General features: G+C 37.4%; 1 protein-coding gene across 5 annotated transcripts in view; it reads right to left on the bottom strand.

The window, feature by feature from the left end:
- The window catches only part of BRAF (B-Raf proto-oncogene, serine/threonine kinase), a 186,099-nt gene that overhangs the window by 80,242 nt on the left and 87,081 nt on the right, over positions 1-18,776 (bottom strand). For all 5 annotated transcript variants that reach the window (XM_045864169.3, XM_064574881.1, XM_045864170.3 and 2 more), the window contains exons 2-3: positions 16,015-16,116; positions 2,554-2,817 (exon numbers count right to left, since the gene is read on the bottom strand). In XM_045864169.3, the coding sequence (XP_045720125.1) occupies positions 2,554-2,817; positions 16,015-16,116 (366 nt within the window). The remainder of the gene's footprint in view (positions 1-2,553; positions 2,818-16,014; positions 16,117-18,776) is intronic.

The raw sequence follows: 18,776 nt of genomic DNA, 5'->3' as shown, positions 1-18,776 counted from the left end.
TTTCCAACTCTATTAAGAAAAATTTCACTCACAGAAAATTAGAAGGAATGATACAATTAACATCCAAATTCTCTCTACTTAGATTCTAAATTTTTTTTCATATTTATTTTCTCTAACATTTTGTTTTCCATCTTACCATTTGAAATGAAGTTCCAAATTGATTGATTGAGAAAGGAGTCATAATAGTGGTTACTCTTGAAGGTGATTACTGTTTTGGAGTGGGCATGGGAGAACCTTTCTCAAGCACTAGAAATGTTCAATATCTTGATTTCTGTGGCAGTTACATATGTAGAAGGTCACTCAGCTATACAGTTGAGATTTGTATACTTTACTCTAAGTTTTACTTCAAAAAAGAGGATGGAAAAAGTTGTAGGTGTCATGACAATTTATACCTAAACACCGAAAAATGTATTTCCTAAGAATAAAGACATTCCCCTACATAATTACATGCCTGATATCAGACTAGGAAAATTAATAATTCCATAATAATATATTTAATCAATATTCACTATTTCCCATCACAAAATGCCTTTTATAGCTCTTCCCCACCCTAGTCCCAAGCTAGGATCACACACTGCATTTGTTTACATCTCTTTAGTCTTATTTAGTGTAGAATAATCTCCAATCTTTTTTGTCCTCTGTGACATTGAGTCCAGGCCATCTGTCTTATAGAATGTCCAAATTCTGAACCTGTTTGTTTCTTCATGGCACTTAACTTTTTCCTTTATCCCCTGTGTTTCTTGTAAAATGGAAGGTTCAGAAGCTTAACAGCAGAACTGTCTTTAGCTAGAATACTTCATAGATGATAACAGTCATCCACTGAGTTTAAAATTTTAGGACCACCTAGAAGTTCTGTTTGGTTCCTTCTTAGGAGTCCTGTTGTTCTTAAGTCTTCTAATGCACTGATAAGCTCTTTCCTTGTGTATTTTATAACATGGGATTTTGAGCTTATCAGTGGGCATTATCTACGTGGGTTCCATGAGCTCTAGATAGGCCAAAGAGACTTTGCATTTGCTTCTGCCTAGTGCCTGACTGCTATTACCTCTCCAGGACCAGTTGTTGGGTTTAAAGTTCCTGGACAGTGCCCGTAAGTATAAATATGAAGCCCACACCATGATGAGGACAGGCCTATAATTAAGAATTCAAGGGAAACTTTAACCTTTATCTGGACTGCTGGTGAAGACAAGCAAGTTTCATTGTTATTTATGTATGCTGAGTAGGTAGATTTTCTTCTAGTTTACCCTTTTGCTGAAGGTAAAACCCTTCAAAGGCTCAGCTTTACGTGAGGATCTGAGTTCCAACTACCCTTTGTGACACTGGCCGAAGGCCTACTCTTGCATCCCCACACACTGACACTCGCATCCCTTTGTTGCACAAGGTGACAAACTGACCTCTCTGGAGGCCACTATAGCACTTTTTTCCATGAAAATCCAGAATTACTACTAATGCTGTGTAAGGGAAAAAAAATTAAAACTACTTTGATTTCACTTGTATTTGTAAATGAAAAGGTTTTTTATTAATTTCAAAAATAACCATATACATTTTTAAAAAGTAGTGATGTGGGGCGCCTGGTGGCTCAGTTGGTTAAGCAACTGCCTTCGGCTCAGGTCATGATCCCGGAGGCCCGGGATCGAGTCCCGCATCAGGCTCCCTGCTTAGCAGGGAGTCTGCTTCTCCCTCTGACCCTCCTCCCTCTCATGCTCTCTGTCTCTCATTCTCTCTCTCGCAAATAAATAAAATCTTTAAAAAAAAAAAAAAAAAAGTAGTGATGTATATAGGTGCATTATTATTAAATCCAATGATAGTACTTGTTGCACTCAAGGATTATAGACCACCCATAAAATTGTGATTTCCCTGCTTTAAATATTACTTACAGAGTAGTCTGTTCCACTGGTAATACTTACCATCAACAAAAGTTACGTAGACAGAGAAAAAATATCAAGCACACTAAAAATCCAACGTTTGATAATAAGTCCAAATAGGGATTTCTCAGGGGCAAAGAACAAAGCTGACCTGACATGTTAAACAACAAACAAGCTCAAGTCTTGAAATTCTTTTTGATTCTAAACTCGTACTTAGACTTGAGTGTGGTTCAAGTTTGGTAGATAGGTTAAAATGTTAAATCGGACACTAAACACAATACAATTTGTTCCAGTTAAGAAACACAGACAGTGGGGCGCCTGGGTGGCTCAGTCGTTAAGCGTCTGCCTTCAGGCTTGGGTCATGGTCCCGGGGTCCTGGGATGGAGCCCCGCATCGGGCTCCCTGCTCTACGGGAAGCCTGCTTCTCCCTCTCCCACTCCCCCTGCTTGTGTTCCCTCTCTCGCTGTGTCTCTCCCTGTCAAATAAATACATAAAATCTTTAAAAAAAAAAAAAAAGAAAGAAACACAGACAGTGGCACCAAATAATTATGTCTTTTTCACTCCTGTTTGAAATGGATGCTTCCATTTGCATGACCATGGATTATAGAGTAGTAACATATTTCAGTTTCAACAACTACTATTTCTGAAAAACACAAAGAAAAAGCAACGATGACATTAAAAGTTGACTCACCACTGTCCTCTGTTTATTGGGCAGGAAGACTCTAACGATAGGTTTTTGTGGTGACTTGGGATTGCTCCGTGATACATCTGTGGGATTTTGAAAAACTGAAAGAGATGAAGGTAGCACTGAAAGGCTGGAAGAGGAAGAAGATGTAACGGTGTCCGTTGATGCAGAGCTAGAAACAGAAAAATCAGTTCCATTCCCCAGGGATTCCAATAACTGTTGTTCTCGCTGTTGGAGGGCATCTAGCTTGCTGGTGTATTCTTCATAGGCCTATAAAATAAAGCAGACTTATGTTGAAGCTGGATTTTTTCCTGGCAGTAACAAAAGGAAATAAGAAATTTAAGTCTGGTTATAATGTCTTTATAATCTAGCTAATAGGGTTTTAAGTTAGAAGTTACAAAATAAATGCTAAAAGTAACTGTAAATTAATACTTATACTTTTAAATTGATAAATCTTTTGTGATAAGATACTACATTGCATTGAGAAACTGACAAAAACATAAATGTCTAGAATAGCCATGAATGTTAATTTAAAAATACAGTATTTAGAATGTTCTGGTCATATTGCAATTTACCTTCCAAACCACATATCTAACATAAAATAAAATACTATATACTACATCAAGGGTAAGTACAATCTCTATTAAAAATTTATTTTTTTCCAGAAAACTTGTAGGCATATAAAGTATCATACCTTTCTCCCATCCAAAGAACAGAAAGAGAGGTTGAAAAGGAGATGAGGTCTTAAAAGAGATTTGTCAAAAAATAAGACTCAGGTATAGTGTCAGATCTCACCATTACTTAAAAGATGTATAACTGCCAGCTTCTTTCTGAAATAGCTATTAGTTAAAATACTTTATTCTCCTCACTATGGGTCTCTGATGATCCCATCAAATACTGTTTAAAGAATAAAATTTTATCTGAAAAGGTGGTTTACAACCTGCAGTCAAGAAATTCTGGGGCCATTATCCATCATGGTTTCTTTCTACAAGTTTCATTTGACTAAAGCTATAAAGTCAAATGACCACATAAGGTATCACATATTCTAAAAGTAACAACAATTTTAAAAACAGGGGCGCCTGGGTGGCTCAGTTGTTAAGCGTCTGCCTTCGGCTCAGGTCATGATCCCAAGGTCCTGGGATCGAGCCCTGCATCGGGCTCCCTGCTTGGCAGGAAGCCTGCTTCTCCCTCTTCCACTCCCCCTTCTTGTGTTCCCTCTCTCGCTGTCTCTCTCTCTTCCATGACATAAATACATAAAATCTTAAAAAAAAAAAAAAAAAGAATTTTGCAAACAGAGTAATACTGAAAGTAAAGAGATGGAATGAATTGGAATATATATGTCTATGGTTCTTTAAGGCAGTGGTAATCACTCTCCCCCACACCATAGGACACAATTTCTGTCCATCACCATACATAGATGCAGTAGCTACAAACATTTATAAAAGGCTACCAGGGAGAATCATAGATTTTAAAATGGCATTTCCTATCTCTCAAAGAGTTTATTACTGGGCTACAGAGAAGTAGGTGGATGTATTTTCATTTGTTTAAATGCTGTACATGAGAAATAAACAAAGAATATTTCTGATACAAGGTGAGAATGAGAAGGGAAAGGGCCTTAAAATGTTAGCATTTAGATAGATGGAGTTAAGTGGGGAGAAGAGAGTACTGTGTACAGGAGAAATTCTGCCATAAAATAAAGAGGTGTCAGGCTCCATACTCAGCGCGTAGTCTGCTGGTTCCTCTCCCTCTGCTCCTCTCCCCCCACCTTCTGCCTTCAAACAAATAAAATCTTAAAAATAAAAAAGAGGTAGGGAATTTCAAGGCATAGAGGGAAAACTACAGACGAGTATAGCTGAATGCTATTTAATATCTGGGACATAGCAAGGGATCAATATATGCTTGCGGTATTTAAATGCAAAACAGCAATACAGGGAAGCAAATAATAAGACTGGAAAAGTGGGTGAGGGACCAGCTTGTAGAGGGTGTATATACCATGCTATGAAGCCTGAACTTCATTCCACAAGCAAGGGAGAATTATCAAAGGTAGATGGGAATGAAGGAGAAATTTTATTTCAATAAAGACCACTGCAGGGCGCCTGGGTGGGTGGCTCAGTTGGTTAAGCAACTGCCTTCGGCTCAGGTCATGATCCTGGAGTCCCGGGATGGAGTCCCGCATCGGGCTCCCTGCTCAGTGGGGAGTCTGCTTCTCCCTCTCCCACTCCCCGTTTGTGTTCCCTCTCTCGCTGTGTCTTTCTCTGTCAAATAAATAAATAAAATCTTTATAAAAAAAAAAAAGACCACTGCACTTGCTATGCTAGACCTTAAAATGTAATTTTGAAGAAAAAAGGAGGAATAATACTAAACTGAGCCACTGAGGTTAAGGGCCTAAAGTATCAAAATGCCCTCTCCTTTAGCCTACTGGAACTAGATTCCAGAAATGTTTCACAGCATTTTGGGGCATTATAACCAAATCAATTCAAATTTTTCTAAGCTGTATTTTGATTTAGTTTTCAGTTCCAAGATCTAATTACTTAAGGGCATCTCTTTCAATATGATCCACTTTTTAAGCCTAATTTAAAATCAATCAATTAAGGAGCACCTGGGTAGCTCAGTCAGTTAAGTGTCCACTCTGGATTTCTGCTCAGGTCAAGGATTTCCACTCAGGATTCTCCTTCCCTCTCCCTTTGCCCCCTCCCCCCACACTCATGCTCTCTCCCTCTCAAAAAAAAACCAAAAAAACCCCCAAAAGTCAACTAATATATAGTGAACATATATGTGCCTCGCACTGTTTGGACCTCAAACTACAAAAATAAAGATGGACACAATTCCTACCCTGGGAAGAACATATACATGCAGTCTAAGAGAAAAAATTACCTCCTGCATAGATCAAATCGTATTTACTATCATCTGGACAAGTACATTTACTACACAAAATTAGCCTTAGGAAAAGTAATGCATGTAAAAAATAAACTCTCAAAATGTTATTTATCAAAATGTTAGTCTTAATTTTTGAAAGGATACTTACTGTTCCCTCTATTGTGGATTACAAACTATTTCACTGCATTTAAAATCAACAGCTCTTCCTTTCCTTAAGTACAAAGCAGTTACTTATTCCACCTCCCTCCATCCTCCAGCTGAAATCTATCAAGGCACTTGTACCAGGCTTGGCTCATTTCTTCCCATTATTCTTGCTGCATTCAGTGTGGATTACTCTTTTAACACTCCTGTCTTGAAGTTCTCTAAATCTCTTATCTCTAAAGGTATCTTCACTCTACCTTTCAGAGCCACTAGTTCCAAATGATGACAAGATCTCAAATTGTAACTTCCCTTGTCCCTGAGCACACCTTCTTAGGTTTCCATCTCACTACATTAACCCATTCATGAGCAACATTAATCCCTTCAAGTTTCTTAGATTTGGGCCTTCACTGTCTTAATTCCCCTACTTTGTGGCTCACCATTTCTTTCTTTTTTTTTTTTAAGATTTTATTTATTTATTTGAGAGAGAGAATGAGAGAGAGAGCATGAGAGGGGTGAGGGTCAGAGGGAGAAGCAGACTCCCTGCTGAGCAGGGAGCCCGATGCGGGACTCGATCCCCGGACTCCAGGATCATGACCCGAGCTGAGGGCAGTCGCTTAACCAACTGAGCCACCCAGGCGCCCGTGGCTCACCATTTCAATAATGCCACTAGTAACATCTCTGATTCTCTGGCTAATTCTTATTCCTTTATCAACTTGTTCGTCAAATACAAATATTGAGTAAATCCTACCATTTAATTATTCCATTCTTTCTCTCAGGTTACTACACACTGCTGAAGAAGATAGTAGTAAGACAAAGCCAATTAGTTCCATCATCAATTCATGGAAGTAAGTCCTTCACACTACTACCTGAAAAATTTTACTTATTTTTAATATCATCATATTACGTTTTTCACAATACTTACTCCAACCTTTTCCATACTTCTTTGGTTCCTCACCTTCATCCCTCAATGTTTAATTCACTCAGAAAAAAGCATTAACTTCAAATTTACACTAAAGATCAAAGCCATCAAATAAAAGCTTCCTCTTCTTCTCTTTGTCTAAGCAATTCTCCACACCTTTCCCCACCCCTCTTCTGTTCTCAATTTAGTGTTGGCACTGAGTGTTTAGGGCCTCAGGCCCTGGTACACTGTAATCCCCATTTTCTCTTGTATCTTCCAACCTTTTCCTCTGTTTCCTTACCCAGCAAATGTGAACACGTCTTCCCACATAAATGCACATCTCAGCCACCACCACTGCGATCAACAAAATTCTTGTGGTTCTTCAAGATGTTGCAGATCTAGATACTTTTTCAGGATGCAGCTTTCCCAAAACCCTGTTCTTTCTCATCAAAATCCTACTTATTTTTCAAGGCGCCTGGGTGGCTCAGTCAGTTAAGTGTCAAGACTCCTGGTTTCGGCTCAGGTCATGATCTCATGGCTCTTGGGATTGAGCTCCATGTCAGGCTCCGTGCTCAGAGGAGAGCCTACTTGCTGATTCTCTCCCTCTGCCCCTCCCCCGACTCTCACTCTCTTGCAAGCTCTCTCTCAAATAAACAGTAAATCTTAAAAAAAAAAAAATCCTACTTATTTTTCAAAGTCCAATTCAAAACTCTGCTTGATAAAACCCAAGGGGTATTCTTTGTCTTCACCTCCTTTAGAGTATTATCACTTTCTTCTTTTTATGACTATTTCTTATTTATGAAAAAATTTTGTGAGGATTAAATGAGATAATACAAATAAGTTATTACAGAGACTACCATATAGCAAAAGCCCAATAAATAATCTTATTAGTAATAAGTAGTACTAGTAATTGTTATGTTTATTACTGTTATCACTATATTACTTAGCTGAGTTTTTAAGATGACTCTACTAAATTATAAGCTAGTTGAAGGCAGAGATCATGTCAGATGTTTTTGAATTAAATAAAAGAGTACAGGGGCATCTAGGTGGCTCAGAGGGTTAAGCGTCAGACTCCTGATTTCGGCTCAGGTCATGATCTCAGGGTTGTGAGACTGAGTCCTGTGTTGGGCTCCATGCTCAGTGTGGAGACTACTTAAGATTCTCTCTCCCTCTCTATCCCTCATGCCCAAACCTGCTCCTGCTCTCTCTCTAAAATAATAATAATTATTATTATAATAAATAATAATAAATAAATAAAAGAATACAAGAATACTTAATATCATTAAGATAACAATATTCCCCCAAACTGATCTATAGATTCACTGCAATCTTTATCAAAATCCCAGTGGCTTTTCTGCAGAAATGGGCAAGCTGATCTTAAAATTCTTATGTAAGTGCAAGGTACTCAGAACACCCAAAATAATCTTGAAAAAGAACAAAGTCGGAGGATTTAATTTCTTCATTTCAAAAGTCACAATAAAGCTACAGTAATCAAGACATGCATATTGGGATAAGGATACATGCATAGAACAACACAGTAGAAATGAGAGTCCAGAAACAAAGCCTTACATTTATGGCTAACTGATTTTCGACAACGGTGCTGGTACCACTGAATATCTACATGCAGAAGAATAAAGTCGGACTACCACCTAACATTATATTCAAAAATTAACTCAAAATGGATCAACCATACACCTAAAATTAACAGCTAAAACTACCAAGCTCTTAGAAGAAAACACAGGAGTAAATCATCATGACGCCAGATCAGGCAATAATTTGATATGATACACTAAAAGCACAACCACCAAAGAAAAAATAGACAAACTACACTTCTCAAAATTAAAACTTTTGTACTTCAAGAGATACTACCAAAGGAATGAAAAATAAATCCCACAGAATAGGAGAAAATATTTACAAATCATATCTGATAAAGTTCTATTATCCAGAATATACAAAGAACTCTCACAACTCAACAATAACCCAGTTTAAAAAATGGGCAAAAAATATGAATTGATATTTTTCCCAAGAAGATACAGAAATAGCTAACAAGCACATGAAAAAGATGCTTAAAGGGATGGCTGGGTGGCTCAGTTGGTTAAGCGTCTGCCTTTGGCTCAGGTCATGATCCCAGGGTCCTGGGATCAAGTCCCACATCAGGCTCCCTGCTCAGGAGGAAGTCTGCTTCTCCCGCTACCTGCTGCTCCCCCTGCTTGCGCTGTCTCTCTTGCTCTCATTCTCTCGCTCTCTCTCTCTGGCAAATAAAATCTTAAAAAAAAAAAAAAAAGATGCTTAACATCTTTAGTTATCAGGGAACTGCAAACCAAAACCACAATGGGACACCGATTCACAACTACTAGCATGACTATTCAAAAAACAAACAATTTAAAAAAATGAAACAGAAAATAAGTGTTGGTACTGATGTGGAGAAAGTTAAACACTCATACACTTCTGGTGGGAATGTAAAATGAAGCAGCCACCTTGGAATAGTCTGGTAGTTCCTCAAAGAGTTAAAACATCGAGTTACCACAGGACACAGCAATTCCATCCCTAGGCATATAGCCAAGACAACTGAAAACATATGTTACACAAAAACTTATATATGAATGTTCATAATACCTTTATTCATGACAGCCAAAAAGAAGAAACCCAAATGTCCAAAACTGATAAATGGATAAACAAAATCTGTATATCCATATGATGGAATAAAAAGGAATGAATGCTACACTGAATGCTACATGCTACAGCATGGATGAATTTTGAAAACATTATGCTAAGTGAAAGCAGCCTATCACAAAATGCCACATCACGTATGATCCCATTACATGAATTATCCAAAAAGGCAAATCTATAGAAATACAAAGCAGATCAGTGGTTGCCAGGGGCTGAAGGGAATGACTGCTAATGGGTAAAGGGTTTCTTTTTCTAGTATTTTGGAATTAGTGATGGAATTGATGATGATTGACAACTCTGTGCATATACTAAAAAACCACTGAGTGGTACACTTTAAAATAAAAAAGTGAATCTTGGGGCGCCTGAGTGGCTCAGTTGGTTAAGTGACTGCTTTTGGCTCAGGTCATGATCCCAGGGTCCTGGGATAGAGTCCCACATTGGGCTCCCGGCTCAGCGGGGAGCCTGCTTCTCCCTCTGACCCTCTTCCCTCTCATGCTGTTTCTCTCTCTCTCTCTTTCAAATAAATAAAAATAAATAAATAAAAAAATAAAAAAGTGAATCTTACAGTATGTGAATCATTTCTCAATTAAGAATGGAAGGAAAACTACGGATCTACTTTAAACAAATGGGAAAAAGCAGTGAAATAAAATTATTCTTTTAAAGATTTTATTTGAGAGAGAGCGAGCGAGCACAGGCTGAGGGAGAAGGAGACTCTGCTGAGCAGGGCGCTGGACCTGGGACTCAATCCCAGGGCCCCGGGATCATGACCAGAGCAGAAGATGCTTACCCAACTGAGCCACCTAGGCACCCTGAATTTTTTTTTATCATTAGTTCATTAAATTTATTCTTACTAAACTTCATCTTACAAGACACAATGAAATCTTGCAGACTACCCAAAAATTGTATTTAATGAACTGCTCTGCATTCCACAGGAAGCACCTTGCTTCCAGTATTTTAATTTGTTTTAACAAAATTTCTCTGCATTATCCTAGATTCTACACAGACTAAAGATCAAAAAGGCAGCATCATAATAATGATATAGCAGTTAAGAGCAGAATCTGAATTCAGAATGTCTAGATTCAAAGTCTGACTATACCATTTACTAATTGTGTAGCCTTAACCATGTTATTAAACTTCTCTGTGCCTGAGTTTCTTCATCTTTATAAAATGAAAATGAGAATAGGAAGTATAATTCATAGGGTAGGTTGAGGATTAAATGATCTACTATATGCCTGGAACAGTGTCTGGTACATAGCAAGTGTCTGGTACATAGCAACTCAATAAATGTTAGGAGCTCCTACAGTTATCATCCATCTGTCTGCAGGGAACCCTAGCACATATGTAAATTCTGTGGTAGCTAGGACTCAGTGTGTAACACTAGATAAGTAGGGTAATTCCAGAAACACCATTCCTTCACTTCAGGAATCCAATATATATCAGGTCCAAAAAGAAGAATCTACTACTAGAAGAGCATCTAGCATTATATCTTATACACAGAAGGCATTCAAATAATTTGTTGGATGAGTGAAGAGAGAAAAATTGGGAGAAAAAGAAAAAATTCTGGGAAATAACTTATCTTTTCTTCCTCTGGATGATGATTTAAAAAGGGGATCAAAGATTAAAAAGACAAATTTGAAATTCTTTAGAGTACTACAGCTCATTTCACTATAGTTATCATCAAGGGAATCAACAGAATTTTTATTATTCATGTCAATAAGAGAAAATCTAAAACAACTTAAAAGTTTTAAAATAAATTAGTACAAGGAAAAAAGAAAAGAGGATTTCTGATGGTGATATAACCGAATTCACTCTGTTCTGCTACAAGGAAGAGATGCAGGGATAGGTAAAGATGTTTCCCGTGGAAACATCAAACATATAGGAAACATTATTTCCTGTGTTGAAATGGTATGGATTGAAATAACCAGCCTAACTCCTACTTGTCAGTCTCAAACCAATCTGAAGCCAAATTGTGAACAATGGAAAAACTTCACTTTTTAGCCTCTTATTTCAAGAAATGTAAACACAGTCCTGGTGTAGGGATGTATGTGATCCCATCCCACTCGATGAGATGTAAAGGAAAAGACTTGTAGGGGATTTGGAGGGAATAATTTCTTCCTTGAAAGAGCTCAGTACACAAGAGAGCCTCTGTGATCCTGGTGTCCTGTTTTGAGGTGTCCTATGAGACCACACAGATCTGTTGCAGTCATGACCGAAAAGCCAAAAGGACTGTAGAGATCCACCCCAGCATCTGGTAACTTTGAGCTGTAGAACCAATGTTAAAATAATTTACCTCCATGCTTCTTGTTATAGGAGGGGAAAATAAAACTCCTATTTGTTTGGGCAACTTGTGATTGTTTTTTGTTTTTCTATAGCTAAAAGCATTTGTAATTTTTATAGATCTCCTAGATTTATTCTCTAATTTTTCCTCATCTTTCCTCTAATATTTTCCATCTATGTTTTTATTCTGCTTTCTAGAGATTTCCTTAACTTTATAACATTTATTTATATGCACAGAGCCATACATATACACATACATTTACATTTTCTGCTTAACTTTTATACTATTTTAATTATTTTAATACCAAGAGCTCTTTCTTGTGCTCCATTAAGACTTTTGTTTTAGAACAGCCATGAAACAAGAACAGACTATCTTATCTCTGATGTTAATTATAGTTATTTTCAGGTTTTCATCTTCGCTGCACTGTTTCTGAGTTTCTTTTGGCCATTTTTGCTATTATCTTTCCTGTTATAAGCTTTCTTCCAATATCTGCTTATTCTTAGCTATCCATTTATATTTAAGACTTAAGAGCTTTTAAGATGTCAATACTACCCAAGCAATCTATGAATTCAATGTAATCCCTATCAAAATCCCAACGTGTTTCAGAAACAGAAAAATCTACCCTGAAGTTCTTATGAAATCTCAAAGGATACTGAATAGCCAAAACAATCCTGAAAAGGAGAACAAAGCTGGAGGTCTCACAATTCCTGATTTCAAAACTTACTACAAAGCTACAGTAATCAAATAGGTATAGTATAAAATGGCATAATGTTGGACATAAATACCGGTGGAAAAGAAAAAAGAGCCCAGAAATTAATTCTCACATACATGGTCAAATGATTTTTGACAAGGGCACATGTCAAACTTTCTATACAAAGACAGTCTTCTCTACTGTCCTTCTATAGAAAGGACAGTCTTCTCAACAAATGGGGCTGGGAAAACTGGATATACACATGCAGAAGATTGAAGCTGAACTCTTACCTTATACCATACAGAAAAATTAACTCAAAATGGATCAAAGACCTCAACAAAAGGGCTAAAGCTGTAATTATGTATCTTAGAAGACAACAGAAAAAAAGCTTCATGACACTGGATCTGGTAATGATTTCTTGGATATGACACCAAAGGCACAGTCAATAAGAGGAAAAATAGGTAAGTTAGACGTTATCAAAATAAAAAAAAAGACTTCTGCACAAAACATAATAAACAGAGTGAAAAGGGAACCTGTGGATTAGAAGAAAATATTTGCAAATCGTGTATCTAATTAGGACTGATACTCAGAATATATAAATAACTCCTACAACTCAACAACAAAATAAACGACCCAATTAAAAAATGGGTGAGACTTAAATAGACATTTCTCCACAGAAGAAACACGAATGGCCAATAAGCACATGAAAAGATGCTCAACATCATTAGTCATCAGGGAAATACAAATCAAAACCACAAGATACCACTTCACACTCATTAGGATGGCCATTACACACACACACACACACAGACGGAAAGAGAAAGTGTTGGCAAGGATGTGGAGTAATGGGAGCTCCTGTGTATTGCTAACAGGAATGAAAAAGGCAGCTGCTGTGGAAAACAGTACGGCAATTCTTTAAAAAATTAAACACAGAATTACCACATGATTCAGTAATTCCACTTCTGGGTATATAGTCAAAAGGAGTAAAATCAGCATTACTCATGATAACAAAAAAGTAAAAACGACCAATCACTGATGGTATCCATTGATAGATGAACGGATAAACAATATGTACAATATTATTTAGCCTTAATTAGCAAAGAAACTTTAACCCATGCTACAACACAGATAGACCTTGAAGACATTATGCTAAATGAAATACGCTAGTCACAAAAGGACAAATACTGTATAGTACCATTTATTTGAGTAGTCAAGTTCATAAAGAAACCAGAATGGTGGGTCTCAGTGGATAACTAAGAGACTAGATTTTTCATTGAAGGGCCTTCACGTATCAGTACCCAAAGGTCTTTTCCCTGGGCCTCGCCAACCTTCCCCAGGGAAAAATATTGTCATTGCCAGGCAGGCTCCTCTTCATAGTATATCAAGTGGTGTAAGTTCCATGTTTATTGTCTCTAATTCAAAAATTTATGGAGCACTCAATATGTGTCAAGAATGATGCTATTTCATAATTATAAACTTAATGAAACCTTCAATTACTTCATGTGTGATAGTACTCCCATTTTACCAATGAGGTGAGGTAATAGGAAGGTTAGGTAACCTATCTGCAGAAACTAAGACACAGCTAAGATTCAAACACAGGGCCTGTGTGACTCCAAGGTTCACCTTAACCACGATATTACAGGGCTTTCTACAGAGAAATTGTGTAGTGTTTGTCCTTGAGAATGTGGATCTACATGCTAAAGATATAATCTATGAGGTATGGTCTCCTGTATATTATCCTAGTTAGATGTAATTTGAACATTAAAAAGCCTGAAGAGTGTGAGTGTGGAGGAGGCAGCAAATCCCTGCTATACTCAAACACGGTTATTGATGTAAATGTATTACAACTAAGCATGGGGGAAAGTCTCCCAAGACATAGAAGTGGCTGGCAGAAAAACTGTTGCTTAAGTTGTCTAGTTCTAATTAACAAAGAATTACTATTTTCTTTTCTCTCTCTCTTTTTTTTTAAGATTTTATTTATTTATTTGGCAGAAAGAGACATAGCGAGCAAGGGAACACAAGCAGGGGGAGTGGGAGAGGGAGAAACAGGCTTCCCACTGAGCAGGGAGCCCGATGCGGGGCTCTATCCCAGGACCCTTGGGATCATGACCTGAGCCGAAGGCAGACGCCTAATGACTGAGCCACCCAGGTGCCCCTCTTTTTTTTTTTTTTAAGGTTTTATTTATTTATTTGATAGAGAGAGACATAGTGAGAGAGGGAACACAAGCAAGGGGAGTGGGAAAGGGAGAAGCAGGCTTCCCACTCAGCAGGGAACCCGATGCAGGGCTTGATCCCAGGACACTGGGATCATGACCTGAGCCGAAGGCAGACACTTAACAACTGAGCCACCCAGGCACCCCAAGAATTACTATTTTCACCAGAACTCTGCCTCCTTATGACTCCTGTTCTTGTCCTCCTCAGACATAAAAGTAAATCAGCATGGAATATTAGAAAGTACACTAATCAGTCTTCAGAGGTATGAATTCTAGTCCTAATACTGATATCTGGCAGTGTGCTCTGGGGTAAGCCATGTGAAGAAGACAACAGTTTATTAGGGTTCTTTCCAAACTTCCAAATTTATTTTAGAAATGCAAACTTAACTTGTAAGATTTAACGTGCCCTTTAAAAGCAATTAGATTATTAAATTGGAAATTTAGTTTAGGAGTCTATCAATCCATGCCTAAAAATCTCTGGCATTTGAAGGCAAATGGTAACCTGATCATTTGTAATTTAGGGTTATATTCCTGTATGACTAGTGATTACAGCTGGAGCCAGCTTTTACAGAGACAGGCAGTATGAGTGGTGGTGAGCAGTGTGGGCTGTGAAGCCCGACTACCTGGATTCCCTGACAGCATGCCCGTCATGGAACCCAAGTGACTTACAGAAGGAAACTGATGCCAAGAAAGCTTATCTGTGATTATAATAGTAACTACTACCTCACAGGATTAAGAACAATGACTAACTACTCTATAAATTTACAGTGATGCTCAAAGCTTGATACAAAAGCCTAAAGGCACTATTAAACAGTAAAGCTAAGCAATTTTGAGCTATTTAAATATTATATATTTTACCTATTAAGAAAGCAAAAACCAATTTGGGGGGATTTGTTCTGGAAAAAAGATATTTTACCAGGAAAAAAGATATTTTATAAAATTCGCCCCATTTCCTAATACGGTAACTAGTTTCCTAACCTCTACAACCGAATGCTTTCTCTATTTTTTTATTTTTATTATTATTATTATTATTTTTAAAGATTTTATTTATTTGACAGAGAGAGACACAGCGAGAGAGGGAACACAAGCAGGGGGAGTGGGAGAGGGAGAAACAGGCTTCCCGCGGAGCAGGGAGCCTGATGTGGGGCTCGATCCCAGGACCCTGGGATCATGACCTGAGCTGAAGGCAGACGCTTAACGACTGAGCCACCCAGGCGCCCTTTATTATTATTTTTTAAAAAGATTTATTTATTTATTGACAGAGAGAGACACAGTGAGAGAGGGAATACAAGCAGAGGGGGTGGAAGAGGGAGAAGCAGGCCTCCCACCAAGCAGGGAGCCCGATGCAGGGGCTTGATCCCAGGACGCTGGGATCATGACCTGAGCCAAAGGCAGACGCTTAACGACTGAGCCACCCAGGCGTCCCCCCCACCCTTTTAAATAAGTTTTCCACCAAGGTATATTTTTAAGTTTATACATGACTTCTCCTTTAGTTTTGACATTTTTCCAAATTACAAAATACTGCATATTACTGTAACAAGTGAAACAAGATTAAGAAGTATAAGAAAGACAAAGGTAATTCACCTTCCCCTTTCTCATCTCATCTCCTAAGAGAAACAATATTACCAGTACAAATGCTTGTGATAAGTTCATGCTTTTATTTTCAAAATTACAACAGATATGATACTCAGTAGCTTACCTCCAGATATATTGATGGTGGATTATGCTCCCCACCAAATTTGTCCAATAGGGCTTCTATATGTTCCTGTGTCAACTTAATCATTTGTTTGATATTCCACACCTGAAAAATATTTTAAAAGAATATAAATAAAATGAATTAGAATATTTTTATTAAAATATTGCAGCAACTGCCAGCATTCCTTGAAATTTAGGGCTTAGAGACCTGTTTAATATAGCAATTTTTCCCATTTATTAAACATCTTTTTTAAGATTTTTTTTTTAATTTATTTATTTGAGAGAGAGAGTGAGAGAGAGAGAGAGCACAAGAGGGGGGAGCGGGAGAGGGAGAAGCAGACTCCCTGCCAAGCAGGGAGCCCGATGCGGGACTCGATCCAGGGACTCCAGGATCATGACCTGAGCCGAAGGCAGTCGCTTAACCAACTGAGCCACCCAGGCGCCCCCATTTATTAAACATCTTAAAACTCTTTTCTACACTAGTCATACAATAAACTCTCAACTGTAAAAGACTCAAGTAATAGATAAATATTCAGAATAAATAATGAAAATCTCTTTTTCACCTTCCCCACATTCCTGGACCCCTTGCCAAAAATGTTAAGTGTTATTTACAGTTTGTTATGCATCCTTCCACATCTCCTTTTAATTCAAGTAAATATCATAATACATACACATACAAAATATACAAAAACATGTAAGTATTATATATAAAATATATTTTTAACACTTGCTTTGTCATTCACTGAACAGCATGCCTCAAAATTCTTTCCATGTCAAGATATACATATTTTACTTCTTTAAAATGGTTAAGTACAGATACATTCATTTCGTAGTATTTTGACACTGCTTCTCTTAATGGTCTTCAAACTTCAACAGCAACCTAACAGTGGGTGGACATGGATGATTTTAGGAGAAACAATTTCCAGATCTTCGATGTCTATATGTACTCTTTCTAACTGAATGGTTTGAGAACTAGTTCTTTTTTCCTCTCCCTTTAAAATCACCACATTGTAATTCTCCACTCTCTTCAAGAAAGGCAAAATTCTTATCCATCTCAGACCCTACTAAGGTGCACTATTCTGAGATGTGCAAACTCCAAAGTACCTAACAAAGAAGTGGTAAAAATCCCTTGAGAGAAAGCAAGGTGTGTGTGTTGCGGGGGGAGGCGGAAAGCAATTAAAATCAGGCCTTTATCAAAGAAACAAATTCTTGGCAGGGTTCTAAGCCTCATCCATTTAGCCATCCAGCCAGCCTAGAATTAGAAGTCAAGTGGTCTATAGTACAGGCACATATTACATGTTTAAGATACATAAGTCAGTTTTTTCCCCCTGATTAAGACCGAGTCCAATTTATCTGGTTAGAGAACGTGCTTTGCAAATTACACTATATGCTAGATACTCTATGAGTTGCATGATCTAAACCAAAGATGAACAGCATAAATACAATACACACTAGAAATTATGGCCTTTTAAACTACTGCTGTAATTTAAAAATGTGAGATAATTAAAAAATGTACAAGAGGGAATAGGTAGATGAACAAGGGGGTTTCAGGACCATCAGTTCACTTAATAATTCCCTTATTAGAGGGCATGTAGATTACTCCATTTTTCTCAACTTCAAACAATGCTTCAATGAATAGTTCTGAGCTGCCTTTCTGGGCAAAGGTACAAGTTTCCCTTTTAGATATCAAGGCACAGGATTCCTGAATTGAAAATTATGTGCATTAAAAAATTTAATAAATGTGTCAAATGGCCTTCCAAAAGGAAAAAGTACTAAGTCATACTCCCATTAAGAGGGTATCCCATCAACACTGGGTATTATCAAACTTTGAAACTTTTGCCAATTTGAAGGGGAAAAGGTGATCTTTTGTTGTTTCAATTTCTATTTCCCAGAAAACGGAACATTTTTCATGTTCATTGGACATTTACATTTTTTTGAAAAATTCCCTATCCACATTTTTTATTCTATTTTTTTCTTGTTGATGTATAGATACCCTTTGTTCTAGATATTTTATATACTAATCCTTATCCTCCTCCAAATGTTGCAGTCTTTTCTTGTTTTTCATTTTATGTCTCATTTGTCATACAAAGTCTTGCTACTCAAGGTGTGGTCTATAGACCAGCAACAGCATAATCTCCTGGAAGGATGTTAGAGTAGCAGAATCTCAGGCCCCATCTCAGACCTACCGAGCTTTAACAAAATGATTTATATTAAACTTTGAGAAGCAATGACAAAAGTTTCCTTTTCTTTCTATGGTCAGATATTGCAACATTTTCCTTTATGACTCCATGGATAATTTCTCATAACCCTCCAAAAGCATTGGATGTCTTCTTTTCTCTAGCTATACTAACTCCCCAGGTGATCTTATCCAAACTTATGGCTTTATATGCCAAATATGGACTGATGAAGCCCAAATTTTTAAATCCAGCTCTGTCCTCTCAACTCCAGACTCTTTTTGTTCAAATGCCTACTGAACATCTCTACTAAGAAAACAAATAGACATCTCGTTCAAAGACTAACATATGATCTACTCCACAACCCTCCCAAAATTTATTTTTCCCACAGTCCCAGAGAAAATGATAACCTCCTTCTATGATGAGTTCATTGACCACCCAGGCAGAACAGCTTTATAATAAGAATTTTGATATCCTAAAATTGATTATGTTTTTCATATCTACTAGCTGCTTTGAGATCAGAAAGATGTTCTATTCTTCTTTTGTCTCTTCATCACTTAAATCTTGAGTCGTAGTCATAAACAGGTATTCA

This window comes from Mirounga angustirostris, unplaced genomic scaffold (assembly GCF_029215605.1).
Source record: "Mirounga angustirostris isolate CCGP_5_RB_7025 unplaced genomic scaffold, mMirAng1.0.hap1 SCAF_12, whole genome shotgun sequence".
Taxonomy (NCBI): Eukaryota; Metazoa; Chordata; class Mammalia; order Carnivora; family Phocidae; genus Mirounga; species Mirounga angustirostris.
The sequence above is the reverse complement of the archived record's forward strand: the minus strand, read 5'-3'. Positions and strand labels throughout refer to the sequence as shown.